Raw genomic sequence first — 21,362 nt, forward strand, 5'->3', positions numbered from 1 at the left:
CCATCACTGCTGTGAGAACTTTCCCTTAATGTTTAACAGAGACTTTTCCCTCTGACTAAAACACATTTCTTGTCCTTCTCAGTGCAGATGTGAAGAACAGATCATTGCCCCCCACCTCTGCACCTTCTGCACTGCTGAAGATTTGTTCAAATCCTTTTCAGATTAAGAAAACAAAATATTTTGAGGATAAATTCTATCCAGAGGACAAAAGGAACTAAAAAGCACCATAAAGAAGTAGATGTCTCCTGGAAAGAACTGCAACCTCTTCCTTTCTTGTAGGTTTCCTCACCCTGCCACTGCCATCAAGCATCCACAAATGATCCCTAACAACTCTTTTCCACCCAGCTGTGCCAGGAGGAAAATCCAAGCTTTGCTTTCCTCTCCTTCCTCTTGTTCTTCTCCTCCACCTCCCAGGTGAAGTGCACTTGGGGAGCCCCTCAGGGAACTTTGGAGAGGTCCCTGTGCTGCTGGGGCTGGACCCAGGGCAGCATCCCCAGAGCTCTGGGCAGCAGCTGGGATTGACCCCTCTTGTATCCAACACATGAATTTATTGTCTCTTCCTCCAGGACAACTCTTTGGTCTCACTACTGCCTGGATGTGACAGCCCCAGTGTCACCCAGTGCTGGATTGGGTACCCAAAAGCTGCACAGAGACCCCCAGACAGCTCAAGTACAGCTTGACTGCTCAGGCACAAAGTGATTTCCAGATGAAACTCACACCTGATTCCAGCCCATCATTTCACTTTCCCAGTTTAATTCCAGCTCAGTTGCTGCTTTGAACAGTAAAAGGAGCAGCTATTTTTACTAATTTACTCAATTTTTAGGCTTTACATTATAACCTCAGCCAGCCTCTCAGATTTTGTCCTTGATGATCTTTTGCAGGTCCCTCCAAGCAAAAAGCTCAGCCCAGGCTGCCCTCTCCTGGCAGCCAAGCACAGCATCCAGCCCAGAACTCTTCCCAGGCTGCTTCCAAAGCTAACCCCAAAGCAAATCCCCAAGCCAAACATGAAGGCAACTGTTTTTGGAGGGATTTAAGACATGGAGATGTGGCACTTGGGGACGTGGTTTATGGGCCACAGGGCAGTGCTGGACTCTGATCTTAAAGCTCTTTTCCAACCCCAATGATTCTGTAACTCAAACAGCTTAAACAGTGCAGTTTCTTTCAAGTTGCTTTAGGAATTCTTGTCTTGGGAGAAAGAGGTATAAAAATCCAATGGCTCTGGTTTCTTTCAAGCTCTATAAAAGCAGCCAAGTACATAAAGGATTTTATCCCACATCACTCTTGGTAAAAAGCAGGTCACAGAAGGGACTGTGTTGGACACAAAGCCATTTCCTCCAGGCTGGCCCGGGCATCCCTCTGGGCTGGAACACCCCAGGATGAAAAATGAAAGCAGCAGCAAAGCTTGGAGCAGAGCACCTGCAGCCCTCACTCTTTATTCCAGTGCTCCAAGCAGGAAGGTGACAGAGGCCAACATGGGATGGACTCAGGACACACACAAGGCTGGGAAGGGCTGGAAATGAGGCACAGCCTTCCTGGTGAGGAATGCTTCTCTTCCCTCAGCCAATTTCATTTGTTAGATGAATTCATACAAATAAAGATCTAAAAGCTTTTTTTTCTTTAATGACCACCAGAGAATTGTTCATGAACTCTAACACTAAATCTTACCCTAAGGAACTCCACCTCTGCTCATGCCCAAAGCCTTTTCAGAAGATAGAAACAGGTTTCCCACTTCTTGAAAGGGAAGAGGAGGAAGTGATTCCTTTATTCATTGCAGTCAATCTCTTTTGAGTGTATTTTTGCAATCTAGAAGGAAATATATGCAAATTTCAACAGCAATGGTCACACTCATGGGAAACAAAGCCTGGGAGCAAGTGTAGCTGGAAGGACACATTTGACTCTGTGGTTTTACTGCTAAAGACAAACCCACATTTATCAGGGAGAGTTTTTTAATTCTCTTCATGACGTGCCATAAGTGTACTAGACCAATGCTCTGAGCCAGTCAGCCACACAGTTCAGATCTTCAAGCATTTTAGGCATCAAGACAAGGAAAATGAGTTCTAAGTTATCCAGAAAATGAATAAGAAAATAAGTGAGGAAATACAAGTGGGAAAGAGAAGAAAACTGCACTTGAGAGACAACACAAGGCCTAAGAAGCACCTTCACTTCAGAAAATCAGAGATGCCTGAAACATCTTTCAATCTTAGCTCAAGAGTTTCTGCTGCTTCCGAGTGTTTTTGGTCACTCCTGTCCTTCCCACACACAGAGTTTGTGCTTCTCCTTCTCTGGGTGGGAGCCCAGGGCGTTTCTTGAGCTGTGGCTTCACAGAGGCTTCTCCTCCTCCACCTCCTGCCAGAACCTGCAGCAAGGGGAGCAGAGTGCTCATTCTCCTTCCCTGGGGCTGGGAAGCGGAGGAGGTTTCGTTCCCTGTGCTGAACATTCTCAGATCCTGCCAGGATGGATGTGCTGCTGCTTCTCCTGCCTTTGGGAGCAGCTGGGAGAGGAGGCTCCTTGGGAATCTCACTGGGAAGCTGAATCCAGGCAAGTCCCTGACTGCCTGCATCCTTGCTCAGCCTCATGCTGCGCCTCACTCTGACCTCAGCACTGGCCCTGCTCCTCCTCCTGCAGGCCTGCAGGGATCCCTCCTTTGCCTGGGGCACTGACAAAACTTCTTCCACACTGTAAGAGCAAACTGGAATATCAGCCCCAGTTATTTCCAAGTTTTCAACAGGAGGGAAGTAGAAGGCACTGCTGCTTCTTCTTCTTCTCCTTGCTGGATCACGTCTGACAGAATCCTTTTGAGGACACTTGGCTCTCTGGGCACCCTCCTGCACATCCTCTTGTTCCAGAATTTCCAGCCCAGCTAAGAGATTTCCTTGTAATTCTTCCTTTTCTATCAAGGAACTGCTTTCTTTTACTTCCTTTTCACATGGAGTCTCTTCGCCTTGCTGGAAATAATCAGCTGTATCAAAATCACCTCCTGCATCTGGCACAGCATTTGAAAACTGGGGAGATAAAAAAAAAAAAAAATCAAGGGTTTTATTTTAATATAGGCAACAGGTTATCCATAAAAACTGGTTTCAAACAGCTGAGCTGGCTACTGTTCTCACCAGGTGAGTCTCCAAAATCCCAGCACCTGACAGGGGATCCTGCAGGCTGGATTCTATTTCAGTGTGTGGCCAAAGTTAGGATGCTTGGAAAGCAGAGAATGCTGGAATGGCCAGGGATGGAAGAGACCTTAAAGATCATCCCAATCCACGCCCTGCACGGGCCCAGGCTGCTCAGAGGAGTTCTGAATGCCCAACCCCTCCTTCCAAGGATGCAGATTCATGGCCTGCAGGTTGCCTGCTCCCCAGTTCAACCACTCCCAGTGCTTTCCCCCAGCCATCCCCTCTGTGCTCCCCGAGTCCAGCAGTTACCTCAGGAGCAGTGCCAGGAGCAGACTCCAGGCTCCCTGGCACCTCAGAGCCTGCTGGCCCAGAGCTGGTGGCTGCTGCCTCCTCCAGGAGCCCAGGGGCACAGAGCCCCTTCCCACACATCCTTCCAGCCTGGGGCTCCTGGGCAGAGTCCCTGCTTTTGGAATCACCCAGACCTGCACCCTCTGAACAAGAGCAAACATTGATTAATTGGTTAATTGACTGAATGCACAACAGCTTTATGTAGTACAAGAAAATTTCATGGTATTTTACTTATTACACTTATTTATCTATATAAAAATAACCTTCCAAAGAACCACCCCACATAAACAGTGGAGAACAAACCCCACAGAAAGCTCTGCACATCCCTTCACTCCTCATGCCCAACTCACCAGCCTAGACTATGAAAACAGCAGTACCCAGAGTAAAGAGGTGCATTTTTTGTCAGATTTACACTGGAGTCCAACAAGAACTGAATTTATCAGTTGGACATGATTAATTTATTAGATCCTCCAGACTCTGCTATTAAAGAAGCAATTAAAAGAAAAAAAATATTTTTGAATAACTGTTGAAATAAAGGCCCAGAAAGAGCAAAGCAAAACAAAACTAAAACCCAAATTACCTGTAAAAAGTTTATCTGCCTTTGGTGAGTTTGGAGATGACACAGAAGAGAAAACCTCTGGTATTTCAGGGATAGGGCTGAGAAGGGGTTTCCTAGAAGCCATTTCTCTTTCCCCATACAAAGGTTTCTTGACTTTCTTCCTTCTTCTTTTCCCATAGGTAGGAGGTTTTTTTCTCTGAAAAGATTGAGGAGAATAAAGCACAATGAAATTTTAATCATCCTCTACAATATTTTTCAGTAAGTGACCCATTACTGGATTTTGATGGATGACAACTGCTTCTCCTAAAAGGAAGGTTCCACTTCTTCTGCCAGCTACAGAATAATCTAGAAACTCATAAGCAAAAGAGAATTACTTTTCTAACATGGCTCTGCAAGAACTTGGTAAGGGAAGAACCCCAAACTCATTTGCTGGCCCTCAAGCCTGAAAAGTGCCACACAAACACCTATCCCCAAAAAGATCCTTTTGGCCCTACAAGAATTCAAGCCCTCAAGTCAGCAAGGAAAAGGGATGGGGCAGGAAATGCAGGAAAACTAGATGGGGATGAAGGAGAAAATATTGGCAGAAACAGGGAGATCAAAATAATCCTGTAGGTCACAAGGAGAGGGAAATAAATAAAAATAAAAGCAGACTTCAGCAACTGCAGTGGCTGGCACTCACCTGGGTCTTCTTGGGAGCAGCTGTGGTTGGATTCTTCTGTCTCTGGATCTTGCTCCTTCCTGGGTTTTTAGTGTCTTCATCATTATCAGTGTTTGTGGCTCCTGAGCTGCTCCAGTCAGGGTCCTGTGCCACGGCCCTGCCCTGCTGAGGAACAGGATGGGGGGTGCTTGGAGCACCTGCTGCCTGGAAAACCCACCAGAGGCCAACAGGCACAAGAATCAAAAGGAATTAATCTCTTCTCACCTCCTTAGGGGTTGGCCCAACTGGGAATTAAATTAAATATGACAGACTCATTTCCCACAGTCCTGTTTGCATTATAGTGAAAATACAGGAAACTTTCATCTTCAGTTTTCTTTTAAGAAAATGGGTTATTTTTGTATATTCCTCTATTTGCTGCCTTCCCCTCCCACCAGAGCTGTCCAGCACTGAAGTCTGAGAGCACCTCTGGTACAATCCATTCTGTGCCTTGAAATTCCAGCAAAACATTTTGTCAGATTATTTGGAAACACTTCTGGAAAATTTAATAGAAATTGCCAATTTAAGGATCAGGCTGTATTTTTAATAACTGGAAAATCACTCTCACTGAAAAATCTCATTTCCTCAAGGCACTAACAGGAGGTATTTCCATATACCTGGACATAGATAATCCTCATACCTGAGCCTGGAAAAACTTTTTTAAGCATCAAGAAGGATAAAAGAACAATTCTGCCTGAAGAAGTTCAAATAAGCAAAATAAATTTATCACCAAGGAAACTCACCTTCCTCTTAGTAGAAGAACGAGTTGTTACCACATCAGGTTTGTCAGTCTCTGCTACTACAAATGAAAAAAAAAAGGATTTTTAGTCAGTTCCAATGCAAGTTAATCACTTTTTGAGGAAATTATCAGATCCATAATTTCTGATACTATGCACTTCAGCCACTTTAGTCTTGAGTAGAAACTTAATCCTGAGGACTATCAAACATGGCAAGATAAAAATTCTACCTTGCTCTACAAAATAGAGGAAAACTCAACTTGGGAGGATTTGGTGACAATAATTAGAACATCCAAAGCTTTCACAGATAAATACACACAACCCACTCTCAATTCTTTTGTGGTTGGGTTGCTGTTTATAAGTCATCAAAATTACAGTATCAGAATCAAGACTCAAAAACAAAAAAATTACTTTAAGCAGTAAAATTTCCACAGAATGATATCACAAGTTTAAATAAGATCCAGTTCACCTAAAGCTCAGACAAACACTGCAGCCACTGCAAGGAGCTTCAGAAGAAAACCTTTCCATTTAAAGGATAGCATTCAAGTTTTAGCACAATTGAAATATATCCCCTGCATTAAAAAAATACAAACAAAAAAATAAACCAAAACCCTCAACTTTCAGTTTTCAGGTATAAAAAGATTCCTTATCTACTGATAAAAGCACAAGTGGGGGTTACCTTCTGCAATTTCAACAGGTGAAGGGGCTTCTGCAGGGGCTTCTGAACCCTCCAGGAATTCTGGGAGAGGCTCAACATCTTCCTTTAAACAAAAAATGACATTTCTTAGCAATAAATTACAGCAGATATTTGATGGACCTTGTCCACCAGTCTGTAGACAAAGTGGTTTTATTTTGTTTCCTTAAAGAAAAAACCTTTGCTCTGTGTGGCAAAAAGCAACACAGCAGCAAAATATAAGGAAAAGTGAAGGGGAAAACATTTCAAGACTCAGAAACCTTCTGAAACAGCTCGCCAGGCCAAAGTGTTGCTCCAAATTCCTAACAACTCAACTTCTCAGTGTGATGCTTTATCTCCAAGCAGACTCTGCTTTTACATTTCAGCCGTTTCTTCACCAGACCCAGCAAGCTGGGGGGGAATGAACCAAGGACTGAGCACGGACAGGGAACAGAGACCAACAAACTCACATCATCGCAGCCAAAGTCCAGGAGGGGCAGAGGCTCCTCGGATGGGCCCGGTCTTGCCCAGGGGCTCTGCCCTGGGGGACCCCCTGGGGAGGCTCCTTTGCGCAAGGGGGTGTTGGCAGGCAGGCTCTGGTCAAAGATTTCGGGGCTCAGAACTTCCCCAAATGTCACTTTTTTCTTCTTTGGTGTTTTGGAGCTCTGACTGTCAGCTCTCTCTGTTGGAATAAAATGAAATGAACAGCTGGGTGAAGGGGAACTGGCACAGAGCAGAGGCTTGGCAAGAGATTTAAATATGCTCCTAAAGATCACCACCCAAACAAGCAGCAAAACACCATCTTCACATGGCCTGTGAGGACAGCCAGGACTGTCACTCTGGATTTATTTAAAAATCAAGGAAGAAACAGACCAAAAACGACTACCTGTCACCCAAAGTTTCACCTGAAAAGTATAAAGCTCCTTCAAAAATCAGGGATTCTATTGAGGTGCTCAAGCCTTTCTGAAGTTTTGGGGTGGGATTCATTTTTTTCTATAGACATTGCTTTCCTTGGCAATTTTGTTTCCCATGTCATCAGCAGGATGCCACAGGGAGATCATTCAGTGGTGATTAATACCAATAACCAGACATAGCAAAGAGGCAAAAACCTTATCATCACAATATTTTACTTAATTAAAAAGGAAATAAAGGAAGCCAAGGGATTTTTTTTTTCTTAGAAAAGGGAATCTGACCTGTTTGCAATGTTTCAGAGGCTTTTACACAACTGGAGGCTGCAGCAGATTCATCTCCTCCTCCATCAATGGCACTGTTTAAGTATTCCTGTCCAATTTAAGAGATACAGTTCAATAAAAATTAATTAAAATATTGTCCTCTAAGTAGCATTTACTAATCAGTCCTTTTGTTTAACCAAACCTCCTTGTTTGCTGCATGAATAAAACTCCAAAACATTCATTTCATGGAATTATGGAATGGTTCAGGTGGGAAGGGAGCTTAAAATGATCCAGTGCCACCCCTGCCACGGGCAGGGACACCTCCCACCACCCCAGGGCTCTCCAAGCCCTGTCCAGCCTGGCCAGGGACACTTCCAGAGATGGGGCAGCCACAGCTGCTCTGGGAATTCCATTTCCCTCCCCACCTGCCCAGGGAACAATTCCTCCCCAACATCCCACCTAACCCTGCCCTCTGGCAGTCTGAAGCCATTCCTGGCACTCCCGACCTTTGCCAAGTCTCTGTGTTTCCTGTCACCCCTTCAGGGCCTGCAGGTGCCATTGGGTCACCCCTGATCCTCTCCCAACACGAGAGCTCCAAGCAAAGCTGCCAGGATGACCAAGCAGCATTAAACCATTCCCAAGCCACAGCAATCGTCCCCAAAGCACCTGGAAGCTCCTCCTTGGTGCAGGCCCTGAGTCAGCCCTGGGGCTGTCCAGGAGCTCCTTGGCTGGGGTTCTCTTCAGGATGGATCTCAGCAGGGAGCTGTTCTGGCAGGGGTCACTGCTGGCAGGGCTGCCAGGGGCCTGGCCTCCAGCCTGCACTGCCAGGCTCACACCCTCCACAGCCCCAGCCCTCCTGGTGCTGAGCTCTGGCACAGCACCCCCAGGGCCACTGGGCTCACTCCTGTCCACTTCAGAGCCAGCACACAGCTGGGACACTGAGGTGGTGAAGAAAAAGGGACAAAACTTTAGTGCTGAAAGCATGAGTATAAAAGCACACACATCTCCACAGATCCTGTGCAGAAACACCCCACAAAAATGCACCAGTCTGTAAATTCTGGCTGTTTGTGCCACGTGTACATTTGTTATTTTCAGAAATTTACAAAACATACTAAAAAGGAGTACTGCGTGAATGAAAAGTTACATCAGGACTCTACTGCATCCTAAATTGTAGACAAGGTGACAAATGTCAGCTGAAACATTTCCTGACCAATATTTTTATTTCCTAATGAGAATTTAACAAAGATTTTAACAGTGCTGAATCCTCTTACCATGGCCTGTTTCCAGGGTATCTCCACTTACAGCAGGGTCCAAAGATTTAATAGGATTTGGCTGCTCATAAACCCATTCCTAAAGAAACAGTTACAGGATTTTTACAACAGCACAAACTATGCAGGGTTTCAATCCCACAGACAAGGATGTCAGAGTTTTCATCATCCACTATTTCAGCTGAATTTATTTTCCCCAAACACCCAGGGAAATGCTTAGAAAATGCTTAATTTATTAAATGTTTGGCAGGATTAGAGATGGCAAATGAAGAGATTGTCTGTTTTAATGTCTAACTGAGAGGATTCTCCCCATTCAAAGCACCTGTGCAGCAGCAGGCTCAGTGACAGTCACAGCTCGTCGTGGGGACAAGATGCTGCAGATCCTGAGCTCACTCCTGCTGCTCTGGGTCCCATTTTCTCTTAAATTTTCTTTCAAAGCAGCTCCTCTGTTGCCCAGCATGAACTTTTCACTCCACTGCTCCACGTTTGGCTCTTTTTTAAAAGGTGCTTTATTCTGAGCTGCATCAATGAAAAATAAAACAGAACCCAAACAAATCACAAAGACAAACTTCAGGTTTTTCAATGAATCCTCTTTTTGTGTTTCTCCATCAAGAGGTGCAAAAAGCCAGAAAATGTTCTAGGCAGGGAGAAGAACACATTTTTTAGATCTACTTTGAAAATTACCAACCTTCAAAACAAAATAAATGATTCTTTTTATATAAATGTTATTAAGGTCAGCAATAACAGAGAACTAAAATGAAAACCATTCTCTGTGCAAAAACATTAAAGCTCAGTGAGAAATCCATCAAAAAGTACAAATCTAGGAACTAAAACTGAGGACAGAGACCCAAAAATATGAGTTTTCAGAGAAACCACTAATCAGGGAGCATTAAGATGATTTAATCAAACCAAACAAACCTCAAACCAAGCAGTGCCAAGCCTAACAGAGGAAGATGATTTTGCTTTACAAGAAGCATTTCTAGTTTCATTTCTGATATTGCAGGTAAATCACTGACCAGGACATTTAACCAACTTACAGGAATCTCCTGGCTGGGAAGGCTCCCCCAGGTGGGAGAGCCCAGGCTCCCCCTCAGCTTCCTGCAGGGATTCAAAGGAGGCTTGGAAAGTGTTGATCTTATCCTTGAGTGACCTCACATTTGCAGGTTTAAAAGGACTGATCTGCCAAAACAAAATTTATCCCATCAGGCTTTTATTCCCTCACCATTGCAGCTTTTGTGTTTCGTAATTGCACTTGGACATAAAACACAAAGAATCTAGCACTTAATCTGGCTGCAATTATATGTGTACAGAAAAAAAAAAGGAAAAAAGGAACTTTACCCAGAAATCTGGTACATTTTATTGCATTTGATCTGTTCCTCTAGTCTAGAATTTGCTTTCTGACAGCCCAGGATAGTTCAAGTCAAGAACAAATCTGATTAACCAAGTCCCTCACGCTTGAAATTGACTTCACTTGGAACCAGCAACACTTTAATTACCCAAAAACCAAGTGCAGCAAACACAGGAAAGTAACAAAAATTAACATTTATCAGCCAGCTCAACACAGAGAAGAAATTCCAGCCCCTACACAGTGTAAACAAACCCTGGAACATGCCCTGGAGTCAGTGCCCAAGGGACAGCAGCAAATCAATGGTGTCCCTTCTGCTGGATTCTTCCCAGGACTCAGCTCCCATTCTCCCAGCACAAGGTGGCTCCTGGAGGGAATGGAAGGTGCCCAGTAGGTATGTGGGAAGGACTCACCTGGGTGAAAGCCTCTGTCTGCCTGCTGCTCCTCTGCTGGGCCAGGTACCGGATCAGGGTGTTGTTTTCTGGTGATCCCCTCAACCCAATGGTTGATCTTCTCCTAAATTTTAGTGAAGTTGGGGAAGTCCCTGAAAAGGGACAAGAGGTTAAAAAGAACAACAAAGCACAAACCACAAAAATGTTTTGTAATACCTAAAGCTTTAAAAGCGTAATTTTAAAAATTTTTTTAAGGTTGATTAATGGTACTTATTCTAAGATCAAAAATTACCTGCTCAGCCCAAGAACCCTCCCTGAGCACATCAAATAATCACAAACCAAGTCTGCCTTCCAGCTCTTCAATTGTTTGTCAGTGTTTGCCAACACTTGCAAAATTTCTCTTGCAATTCCCTAGTGAAACCCAAGACACTTCATGAACTAAGAGATGAACAGGGAGCATTTCACTGAGTAGGATCCAACAGTTACATGGGACTGTTATCCTGTGTGTGGGATGTCCTGGAACGATGCTGCAGCAAGAGCCTCTCAAGGAGTGCTCCTGGGCACATCCAACTCTGATCACCTGAATCTGCCCTAAATTAATTCCCCTGTGGAATGAGATTGGACTAAAGGAGCTGGAGAAGCCCCTCTGAGAAGGACAAAAGCCATTTGTCACCCCAGACTCACCTGTGGGTCGTGTTCCAAAACTCTCCTGAGCAATCCCACACTCAGGACTCAGCACAGCAGCAATGCCAATGGGCTTTTTCCTCTGCTCAGACAGTCCAAAATCAGGTTTTACTTCTACTTTGTCACTCTCAGGACTGGAGAAGTCACTTCCCAAGGGAACAGCTGGGTTGCTGAGCAAATCCTCCCTGGTGTGGAAGGGCAAGGGGGGCTCAGGGAGCACATTCCCCCCAAGAGGCCCAGAGCAGCCCCCAGGGAGCTGCCAGCTCACAGCAGCCCCCTGGGGGTGACACCAGTTCTCCTTGGGGCCTTTGGGGCACTTCAGGACACACTTTGGTGACCATGTCTGGTGCCCATCAGTGAGATTCTCCTTTCTGGATGGTCTGGTGACTTTGGATTGGGTCACTTTGCAGCTCTTCTGGGCTCCTGACAGAGGGAAAGAAGCCTCTTTCTTCTGTTCATTTTCTTTAACTTTCAAGGGAATTTTAGATTCTCTGAACATTGTTTGGCACTTATTTGAAGGAACATCCACTCAGTCTTTGCTGCTGTAATTACAGATTCCTATTAAAAAGAAAAAAAATAAAACCTTATTACTTGCTAAGAGCAAGCTCACTACCACACTCAAGTTTCTCCCAAATCTCCATTTTTCCTGGACAAGGTGTTTAATAGTGGGGTGGGAAGAGAAACTTAACCCCAAAAACCCGCAGGGAAAGGACACAAGGTGCAAGGACCAGAAAGAAAACCACAGAGCAATAAAAACCTGCACTATAAACGTGCACAGGAGGGCTAGGGGAGAGGAGCCACAAGGCTGTCATGTCACTCTGTCAAACTTCACATTAATAGAAAATATGTGTATAAAATACAATAATCACCAGCACACTGCTACTGCTTTGCTCCAAGCGTTACAATAAATATCAGCAGTTTAACACTACTTTTAATAACACTAATTAGTAGCAGCAGAAAGAGAACACAAGTCTCGGAAAGAAATCAGCAGAAGAAACAACACTAGTATTATGTATTTTTTAAACTATCACTAGCTTTTAAGTAGAAACTTTAAAAGGTTGGTTTTTTCGGAGTTAGCTTCTTAAGTTAACGACGTACAACCCAATAACGTAACTCTGAAACTTCCCTTCTGCAAACACGCGCACTTTTAGAGATGAAATTACCTAAATTAATCTGCTTTACAACACCTGGGCAACCATTTTCTTTCTTATTTTTTTCTTTTTCTGCTCTGAGGCCCAGCGGAGGCCGATGGCTTCAGTCACAGCCACCGGCCGAGGGGGGAGAAACTCCCAACGCGGGGCTCCCGGGTCTGTACCGGCCCCTGGGCACTCGCACCCCGCAAGTCCGGAGCGCACCCCGGGTTTCCCCGGTACCCCCCGGGTATCCCTCGGTACCCCCCGGGTATCCCCCGCATACCCCGCGCCCTCCCGAGCGCCACCCGCTCCCGTCTCCGCCGGGCCGCCCTCACCTGGGCCCGCGCCCGGCCCGCCTCACGCTTTCAAACCGCGCCACGCCCCTGCGGATCCCTCCGCGCCCCCGCCCCTTCCCCACCCCAGCGCCCGCCGCCGCCGCCCCGGCCGTAGCAGCACCGCACGGAGGGTGGGTCATGGGGGCGACCCCGCAGCGCTGCTGTGCCCCGGGGATCCGCGGGGCTCGGCGGGACGGGAGGACTCTTTGAGTCGGCGGAGAGATCGCGGCCGTTGGACCGCAGCACCGCTTTGGTACGGGAGAAAAAATAAAATTATGAGATGAATTCATTCAACGGCCTTCGCGCACGTGACGGACGACAACCAATCACAGAGGGATTATGCAAATATGGACACTTCTTCTCTTCGCGATTGGCTGCCGTCCCTGCTTTGGCCCGCCTCCTCGCTGCCCATTGGGCAGATTCGCGGCTCAGCGCGTCGCTGATTGGCCGTGGGGCCTGCCCGTCAGCGCCCGCCCCTTCCGGGTGTCGGCGCGGCGGCGGGCGCAGCATGAGGCGGGTGACGCTGTTCGTCAACGGCAGCGCCCGCAACGGGAAGGTGAGGCCGGGCCGGGCCGGGCCGGGGCCTCTTTCCCGGGGCCCTGCCCGCCCTCCCGCAGCTCCCGGGGCAGCCGGGCCAGGCCCGCGCCGTGCGGGCGGGAGCGGGGCGCGGGGTCCCCCCTCAGTGCCTGTGGAGGGAATCGCGACAGGCGGGGATATGTCGCGGGGGGAGGCGCTCGGTGCCCTGAGGGAGTCGCGTCCGGCCGCCGGTGACAGGCACCGCTGTGGGATGAGGGCTCTGGGGGGAGAGGGACCCTGCGTGCGGCTACCCTGGGAATAATCGCATCTAATGGTTTAAAACCTTGCTAAAATCGCCTCAGGACTGAAAATAGAGATTTTTAGGCCCAACAGTGCTTGTCCAGCAGAGGAAAAGGCCCTGGGATGCAGTTCCACAGAGTCCGTGATCTTGATGTTTCCATCCACATTCTGAGTGTAGACGTTGATGTGACTGTGCTTTAACGTGTATTAATTATTAATTCTAATAATTCTGCCCATGGTCCCGCTGTTTCCAGCCGGGCCTGGCGTGCAGGGGTTCATGTGACTGCATTTCAGCCTTGCAGTTCTGCTAAATTGTGTCTGTGGTGCTGATTTTCCATCCACATCTGAGTGCAGACAGTTCCCCTGCCTGTCCTTTAATCCTTGGTTTTAGGGAGGGAAGTACATTTGGGAGAGGCTTGGAACAGAACAAGTAGCAATATTTCTTTAGAGAAATAAACAACTGAATTATATTCCTACAGCACCAACATTTATTGCCTCCCTGCTGTTCCAGTGAGTTTGGTGGGAGCTGTGCAAGTCACCCTGGTTTTCTTTTCCCTTCTTTCCTGGTCGAGATCCAAATGGATTTTGCTCCTCCTGATGGCCCTGATAAATCTGAAGTGGCAGAACTTTTGGAGCAGCTTCCTGGGTTTGTTTTTATTCACAGCCTGCTCTTCTCTCCTCCCCCAGGTCGTGGCTGTGTATGGGACTCTCTCAGATTTGCTGTCTGTGGCCAGCAACAAGCTTGGGATCAAAGCCACCAGCGTGTACAACGGGAAAGGGGGGCTCATTGATGATATTGCTTTGATTAGGTGAGGATCAGCCAGGAAAAGGCAAATCAGGGCTGTTCATTGGGGGACTAACCTGGTAATCCTCCTTAATCCATACCCAGGGCTTTCCCTAAAACCAGATGTGATCATTTCCAGCCAGGATGCCCAAAGGTCCTTTCATGTCTTTTAACTTTAAATCATTTATTGATTCAGAACTTGATACAAGCTGTGTTTGAGGCCTTCTTACCTCCTCCTGTGTTGATTCCAGGGCTGTGTTTGTGCCATGAAATCCCCACTATTCCAGTCAGCCCTGGAATAGGGCCGGAATTTGTCTCCCTATAAAGGAGATTCTGGCAGTACTTTGGCTTCACAGAATAGCCCCAGACTGGGGAGAAAAGCAGTTGTTTTGTAAGAATTAATTGATTACACAAGTGGTCCCTATCTGGCTGCTGCAGAGAAAATCTCTGGTGAAGTCGGTCCATTCCAATCCAGTAGAACCTGCAAAATACAGATTAAAATCAGAAATTCCAGCTTATGGCCACTGGTCATAATTTACATGAAAGAATCAGGAGAGATTCCACTGTCAAACAGATGAACAATAAATTGTGATTAACCTTCTTTTTCTCTTCCCTCTACCCCTTTCTGTCTCAGGGATGATGATGTTTTGTTTGTCTGTGAAGGGGAACCCTTCATTGGTGAGTCTGTCATTCTTACCTTTAACCTTTTGTTTAATAGAGTTTCTTTTGCTTTCATACAAACTTAAGATTTTATTTTGTGGTGTTTAGAATATTAACAATTTTTCCAGTAATTCCTTTCTTTATTCTCTGCAGATCCTCAGACAGATGGGAGAGCTCAGGAGGAGCTGACAGGGTCCCACACAGACTGGCTGACTCTCAATGTGGGAGGCAGATATTTCACCACCACCCGGTAAAAATGGTCTTCAGAAACTTCCAAAACTTCATTTCAGTAAAGCAAAATACCTTAAAAAGTAACTTACTGTGAAGCAGGAGGTCTTTGATTCCTGCAGCTTTCTCTGTATTTTGTACTTGCCACCACAGTTTTGCAAGAAATTAATTCTTAAACATTTACAGATGAAAGAAAAGTAAAGTTGGGCTGCTTTTATTTCCTAGGAGCACTTTGGTGAACAAAGAACCTGACAGTATGTTGGCACACATGTTCAAAGACAAAGGTATGTTGAGATGAACTTTTTTGTTTTTAAGTAATAAATGAGCAAAGTAGGCAAAAGTCACTGTAAAGCTGAGGCTCTTGTTCATAAAGTAAAATATCCAGAGTATGTTGAAGTACCGGACCAGAACAGGGAGTTATTTTTTAAATCTTTATTTCTCTCTGTCATCTCATCACCTAATGTTGGTCATCTGTCTCACAAGCTGCAAATGCAGCTCCCATCCATTGTGAGTAGTTTGGGTCCTTTGTTTGTTTATTTGATTTGAGGTTTTCATCGTGTTGCATCTTCCTCAGTTTTATCAGCAGAGCCAAAGAGCAAAATGCACGAGGCAGCCTTGGGGAGACAATCAGACTAAAATTTCAGTGCTGCTTTTATCCTAGCCAGGATTCTCTTGTATGTGGTACAAATTCAGTTATTCAGAGCAGGAACAAGTTCATTTTAAGCTGATTTTTCCCCCCACTCCTCTTTTCCTTCCTCTCTCCGAACCACCCTTCCAAGTGGAATGTTTGCTATTCCAGTCCCCTTTGGTCATAAAAAACTCTGAAAACTGAAGCAAATGCTCTTCTATTACTACATCAAAAGTAATTTTATATATATATATGTTGTGGAAACAGATGCTTGGGGGAATAAGCAAGATCCTAGAGGAGCTTTCCTCATTGACCGCAGTCCCGAGTATTTTGAGCCCATTTTGAACTATTTGCGTCACGGACAGCTCATTGTAAATGATGGCATTAATTTGCTAGGTAGGTATTACCTGTCTGACATCTCCTCAATTGTTCCTCCTTGGAATTAAAGCTTTGTGTGTAAATGATGGCATTAATTTGCTAGGTAGGTATTACCTGTCTGACATCTCCTCAGTTGTTCCTTGGAATTAAAGCTTTGCCCGTGGTGAAGCCAGGGGGAGCTTTGTGTGCTCATCCCTGTGGTTGGGAGTTTTTCTTTGGTGGATTTATTCTCAGCAGTGCAGCTCCATGTGCTTGCTTTAATGAGGACAGGCTGGTTATTTCTCTTTGGAGCATTAAAAATCCATACTGGATTAATATCTGCAATTCTGGAGATGATCTCTTTAACCTAATGCTGCTGGTGGAAATGCTGTGTCTGAGTTAAGTTTTTCCTTTTAGCTGCAAGCAAACATTTTCTCTCTCCCCAGTTACATCCAGTAGAATGTGTGTGTGTTCTCCAGTAAGGGGAGAGAAGGGTGCTGCTCTCTGGCTCAGCAGTTCCCTGGATTAACCAGCCCTGCTTTGTTTGTAGGGGTTCTGGAAGAAGCCAGGTTTTTTGGGATCGACTCCCTCATTGAACACCTGGAGGTTGCTATTAAGGTACCTTGCTGTCTGTACCCCCTGGATGCGGGTCCTGCTCTCCCAGGGAATGTGAACCCCGTGCTGTTAGCTGTAACTCTGTGCTGTCCCTGCTCCCCTGTCCCCAGAACTCGCAGCCGGCCGAGGATCACTCTCCCATCTCTCGGAAGGAGTTCGTCCGATTCCTGCTGGCCACGCCCACCAAGTCCGAGCTGCGCTGCCAGGTGAGGGAGCTCAGCCTTTGTCTTTCCAACAGAGCTCCTGGAATTGTTTCCTAACACCCGATCCAGCCCTGCCCTCTTGCAGTTTAAAACCACGGCCTGTTTTAAGGCAATATCCAAATCTTGAGAGCTTTGCATTTACATTTCATGGTGTTGTGTAATAGAGTAAATGATCTTATGTGTGTTTATGTAGGACCATGGAATGGTTTGGGGTTGGAGGGACCTTAAGAATAATCTTGTTCCAATCTGCCATGGCAGGGACACCTCCCACTGTCCCAGGCTGCTCCAGCCTGGCCTTGGATGCTTCCAGGGATGGGGCAGCCTCAGCTGCTCAGGGAATTCCATCCCAGCCCCTCCCCATCCACACAGGGAGGAATTTCTTCGCAGTATCCCATCTAAACCTGATCTCCAAATCCATTGCCCCTTGTCCTGGCATTCTCTGTCCATATAAAAAGTCTCTCATCTTTTTCTCAGCCCCTTTAAGGTACTGAGGGTGTGTCAATACATTGTTTATCTGTATAGATTTATATACACAACTCCCCAGACGTGTTTCTTTTAATTCTTTTGTGTCCAGAGCTCCCCCTTACCCCTGTGACCATTCTGGGGGTGTTCACTGCCTTTTGCAGGGGCTGAATTTCAGTGGAGCCGACCTTTCCCGCCTGGATCTTCGCTACATCAACTTCAAGATGGCCAACCTGAGCCGCTGCAACCTGGCCCACGCCAACCTGTGCTGTGCCAACCTGGAGAGAGCTGACCTCTCTGGATCCGTGCTGGATGTAAGGGTGCTGCACCCTGGGCTGCCCTGCACTTGTCTCTAGAAACAGGAATTGGACCAAGAAAATCAGTTTCCCAGTGTATTCTGTGATTGTTGCACTTAGAGTGCTCCCATACTTCTCACAGTACTGGGGGGTTGTGCTTGGGGGGGTCAGTGCAGAATTTCAGTCTGTGTTCTGCTGATTCCTGGTGTTTATCTTGACACCTTGTGACTCACATCCTGTCTCTGCCAGTGTGCAAACCTGCAGGGGGTGAAGATGTTGTGTTCCAACGCAGAGGGAGCATCCCTGAAGGGCTGCAACTTTGAAGATCCATCAGGCCTTAAAGCTAATTTGGAAGGTCAGTTTTTGTTTGTTAATTATTGCCTGGGATCAGCCCTGTGCCTGTACATTTATGTGGCAAAGGTTCAGCTGTGTTTGTACAGTCCCTGGGAAGAGCCCACAACTCTGGGCTGGTTCTGCCAAACAATCCTTGAATTCCCAGTTCTGCCTTGGCCTCTCCCAGTTTACCCAGTGTCAGATCCCAGGACATCCCTCTGGCTGCCCTGGAGGGCTCCAGCCCCTGCCAGGGGCTCAGAGACCTTGGCACAGAGCCCAAGATCCCTGTGCCTTTGATTTTAACCCATGGAAACAATTACCAATCTTGTAGGAGGATTCACAAGCCAGGAGAGTTCAAGTAGAATGATAATTAGTTTGTTACAAGATAGAAAAGTAGAATTTTAAGATTTTTAGAATGGGGGTTCAGAAGCCAAGATGGAGGGATTTGGGTGTGTCCTGTCCTTTCTTCTTCTTAGCCTCCATCTTCTGGGTGATGCTGGCACTTTTGGATTGGTTCAGAGATGAAACAGGCTGTCTAACACAGCCTGTGTATTTCCCTAGGTATTGGGAAATTGTTGTGAATAATGTACAGGTAGTTTTTAGTATAAAAAGATAACAGCACCCTGAAGGCAGTCAGTGTGCCTGAACGGACCTCAGCAGGTCAGGAAAAGAATGTTGCAGATAACAGACAATAAACAAACCACAGTAAACCAAAATCAGCCTTGACAGCCACAGCCGAGCAATCCTGACTCCTCCTCGGGTCTCGGGGCTGGGCAAAGAGACTTTGTAACACCTGGGGGTCATCTGGAGCTCAGAAACCCCCAGAAGCCAGCTCTGAGAGAGCCCCTGCTGCACTTCTGGCTGGTTTCCCTCAGCCCCTGCTGTGCCTGTGCTGCAGGTGCCAACCTGAAGGGTGTGGACATGGAGGGCAGCCAGATGACTGGGATCAACCTGCGAGTGGCCACGCTGAAAAACGCCAAACTCAAGAACTGCAACCTGCGGGGAGCCACGCTGGCAGGGACGGACCTGGAGGTGGGGCAGCATCATCTCCTGCCATAAATACATTTCCTAGACATATATATAAATATCATACCTACACATACTGTGTGTGAGTGCAACAAGATGTTCATTTAGGGGTTGGGTTTTCTCCAGCTGCAAAGTTAAATGGAGTTAAGGGGAGTGGAGTGAAACTTTGGAACAGTTCTGTCTCTATTCAGTTAACGTTATTTTTCCTTTTCCCCTTCAGAATTGTGATCTGTCAGGTTGTGACCTACAAGAAGCAAATTTGAGGGGATCCAACGTGAAAGGAGCCATCTTTGAGGAGATGCTGACCCCCCTGCACATGTCCCAGAGTGTCAGATAGGGCAGGACACGCTGGAGAGGAAGGAATCTAGACATTCATTGTGACTTGCTTCACCTCCTCCCCCTCCTGAGTTGAAGTCATGGTTATTAGCCACCTTACATTTGCAATAGTGCCTAGGTAAACTCTTTTTGATCACTTTTGGGGAGGGAATTTTTGTTTTCAGAGGTACCACAGAGAGTTTGTACCTCTGTGAGCAGAGTGAGGAAGTGGGCTGGTGCTGGAATCAGAGAGTGTGGCTGGATTGGGGGGGAAAGGTTTAATGGTTTCATTGTTTCGCATTGCCTCACTTTGGAATGCATTTTAATTTATAAAGCACAATATATGCAATTCTATTTATTAAATCTGTAGCTGCAATATGAATAGAAAATGTTACTCCTGTACAGTAGCAACTGAGTTGAGGTTTACAGGTGTAATTCCAGTCTGGATCCGTGCCAGGGGTGGCTCCGTGTCCCCAGGGGGTGCTCAGGTCTCTGCTGGGGTGGAAGCTGATGGGAACATCCCTGCTCAGAAATTGGATGTCTTGAATTAATCCTCTCCAAATGAGCGTGGAGGTGCACTGTCAGTCACAGCTGGTGGCAGAAATCCTTCTTTCACATGTCCTGACCACTCCAGGCTGGAGTTGCTGCAGTGTTTTCACCCTTGGTGGTGAATTCAGTGCAGAGAGGAAAGTACAGAGCTGGCAGCAAAGCAGAGAGAGGCAGAGGGGCCCCAGCTCGTGCTCTGCCCTCCCCTCTCCACCTCAGCAGGTGAATCTTTCCCTGTTTCCCCCCCATGCTCTATGCAAAGACTCCCTGAAGGCTCCCTGGGCTGTTCCCAGCTGGGCCCTGTTCTGTCTGGGCTGCTCAGGTGGCTGTGGAAGCATCCTGCCTGGGGCCAGGTGCCCTCTGTGCCCTGCCACCCCTGCTGTGCCTGTGCAGAGAGCACTGCAGCTGCCTGTGGGGGCACTTGGGCAGGGCAGAGGCCTCAGCACCCCTGGTGTGGATAAGGAGCTGCTTCCCTGTAGGATCCATGGAGTTCTCAGCTCACACCACCTTTATTTCACACAATCAAAAAGCACATGAAGAAACTATACCAAAAAAAAGAAAAAAGGTGCATCAAGAACTTACCTCAGATGCTTAAACCACCCCAAAGTTAAAACTAACTTTGAATTTAAGGAAATCAAGCTGTTACTGTAGAGATACAAAGGAGGAATAAGAACCAGTGGATCCCAGCTGGAGTCCCACAGGAGCTGGAGTTCCACAGTTCTTCAGGGGGTTGTCTCTCCCTGGCAGTGCAATTTCTGTCGTCTTGTCTCAGTTGTTACAAAAATGCTGCTTTGCCCCCAGGCTGGGAGGATCAGAGATGGCTGAGGGTCAGCAAAGAGTGTGTTTGGGGGGAATTGCAGGATTCTCCCTCCTTTTTGAGTTGGTTTGACTCAGGTGAGCGATGTGAACTTTCAAGGCTCAAAATCCCAGAGCCACGAGGTTCAGAATTGGGATTATCTCCTGCAGATCCCTGTGGATCAAGCTCTAGGACAACACTCTATCCTTGGAGAAGTGACCTGTGATTCCAGGGAAATATTACAGTGTGACTTTGGAGTCCTTTCTCACACCTCATGCTTTCAGTGGGAATGTTGTGTCTGTTGCAGTAGGAGAAGATTCCTAGGGCTAGAGAAACAAAGGAATTATTTTTCTTTATCATATTTTGTAGCTGGCAGAAGTATAACTATTGTATGGAAAAAAAAATATATATATATCTCTATTTTCATAATCACTGTGTATAAAATCTCTTTGAACTTTCACTGAAGCACTATGGAATAATCACAGCATGTGGCACCATCATTCACAGCTGGATTTAAGGTACCTCTTTTGCCAGGACAGAGCTGTGTGGAGAGCCCTGTGCAGAATTTGCAGGTTCCAGCTAATTTAAGTTGCATTAATAAAAAGTGTGAAAGAAAAAAGTGGCTTGGTTGTCTTCATTTTAATAAAAAAACCCCAAATCTTCCCTGGTTTGTGTGAGCAGAACAAGAATTTTTGAGTTTTAAGTATAAAATACCTGTTGGAAAAACAGCTGTGCTTGTGGGGGTTCTGAGCCATTAACTGGAGAATTTGCATGGGATTGGTTTTGGTTTGTCATTCCTCTCCAAGACACCTCAGCCTTTTTGTCCCCACCCTTCATATTTGCTTAATAA

General features: G+C 46.4%; 2 protein-coding genes across 6 annotated transcripts; one reads left to right on the forward strand and one right to left on the reverse strand.

Moving 5' to 3' along the window:
• Positions 1–1,600: 1,600 nt before the first annotated feature.
• CDCA2 (cell division cycle associated 2) lies at positions 1,601–12,700 on the reverse strand. Of its 5 annotated transcripts, none has more exons than XM_059870378.1 (15): positions 12,569–12,700; positions 10,980–11,537; positions 10,317–10,447; positions 9,596–9,737; positions 8,881–9,077; positions 8,562–8,640; positions 7,957–8,228; positions 7,312–7,399; positions 6,589–6,800; positions 6,125–6,206; positions 5,452–5,507; positions 4,694–4,837; positions 4,036–4,210; positions 3,417–3,598; positions 1,601–3,002 (listed from the first exon to the last, which is right to left on the reverse strand). In XM_059870378.1, the coding sequence occupies exons 2-15, from the start codon at positions 11,476–11,478 to the stop codon at positions 2,160–2,162; spliced, it is 3,102 nt and encodes a 1,033-aa protein (XP_059726361.1). In that variant the 5' UTR covers positions 11,479–11,537; positions 12,569–12,700; the 3' UTR covers positions 1,601–2,159. The 5 variants fall into 5 exon arrangements, with proteins under 5 accessions (XP_059726361.1, XP_059726360.1, XP_059726362.1 ...); XM_059870377.1 differs by lacking the exon at positions 12,569–12,700 and adding an exon at positions 12,448–12,563; XM_059870379.1 differs by lacking the exon at positions 12,569–12,700 and adding an exon at positions 12,396–12,449.
• A 148-nt stretch (positions 12,701–12,848) lies between these two features.
• KCTD9 (potassium channel tetramerization domain containing 9) lies at positions 12,849–20,941 on the forward strand. The gene is made up of 12 exons (XM_059870381.1): positions 12,849–13,003; positions 13,951–14,072; positions 14,682–14,725; positions 14,861–14,957; positions 15,161–15,219; positions 15,831–15,959; positions 16,471–16,538; positions 16,646–16,741; positions 17,365–17,514; positions 17,746–17,851; positions 18,728–18,861; positions 19,076–20,941. The coding sequence occupies exons 1-12, from the start codon at positions 12,956–12,958 to the stop codon at positions 19,190–19,192; spliced, it is 1,170 nt and encodes a 389-aa protein (XP_059726364.1). The 5' UTR covers positions 12,849–12,955; the 3' UTR covers positions 19,193–20,941.
• Positions 20,942–21,362: the final 421 nt, after the last annotated feature.

Source organism: Haemorhous mexicanus, chromosome 30 (genome assembly GCF_027477595.1).
Source record: "Haemorhous mexicanus isolate bHaeMex1 chromosome 30, bHaeMex1.pri, whole genome shotgun sequence".
Taxonomy (NCBI): Eukaryota; Metazoa; Chordata; class Aves; order Passeriformes; family Fringillidae; genus Haemorhous; species Haemorhous mexicanus.

Bases quoted from the DNA above. Each gene is read 5' to 3' on its own strand.
- KCTD9 (XM_059870381.1), top strand. From the start codon at position 12,956: ATGAGGCGGGTGACGCTGTTCGTCAACGGCAGCGCCCGCAACGGGAAG. The intron at 14,726-14,860 runs GTGAGTCTGTCA...TATTCTCTGCAG, and splicing joins TGAAGGGGAACCCTTCATTG to ATCCTCAGACAGATGGGAGA. The intron at 17,515-17,745 runs GTAAGGGTGCTG...TGTCTCTGCCAG, and splicing joins TCTCTGGATCCGTGCTGGAT to TGTGCAAACCTGCAGGGGGT.
- CDCA2 (XM_059870378.1), bottom strand. From the start codon at position 11,478: ATGTTCAGAGAATCTAAAATTCCCTTGAAAGTTAAAGAAAATGAACAG. The intron at 9,078-9,595 runs GTAAGTTGGTTA...TCATTGATGCAG, and splicing joins TTCCCAGCCAGGAGATTCCT to CTCAGAATAAAGCACCTTTT. The intron at 6,801-7,311 runs GTCAGATTCCCT...TTATTCCAACAG, and splicing joins CTCTGAAACATTGCAAACAG to AGAGAGCTGACAGTCAGAGC.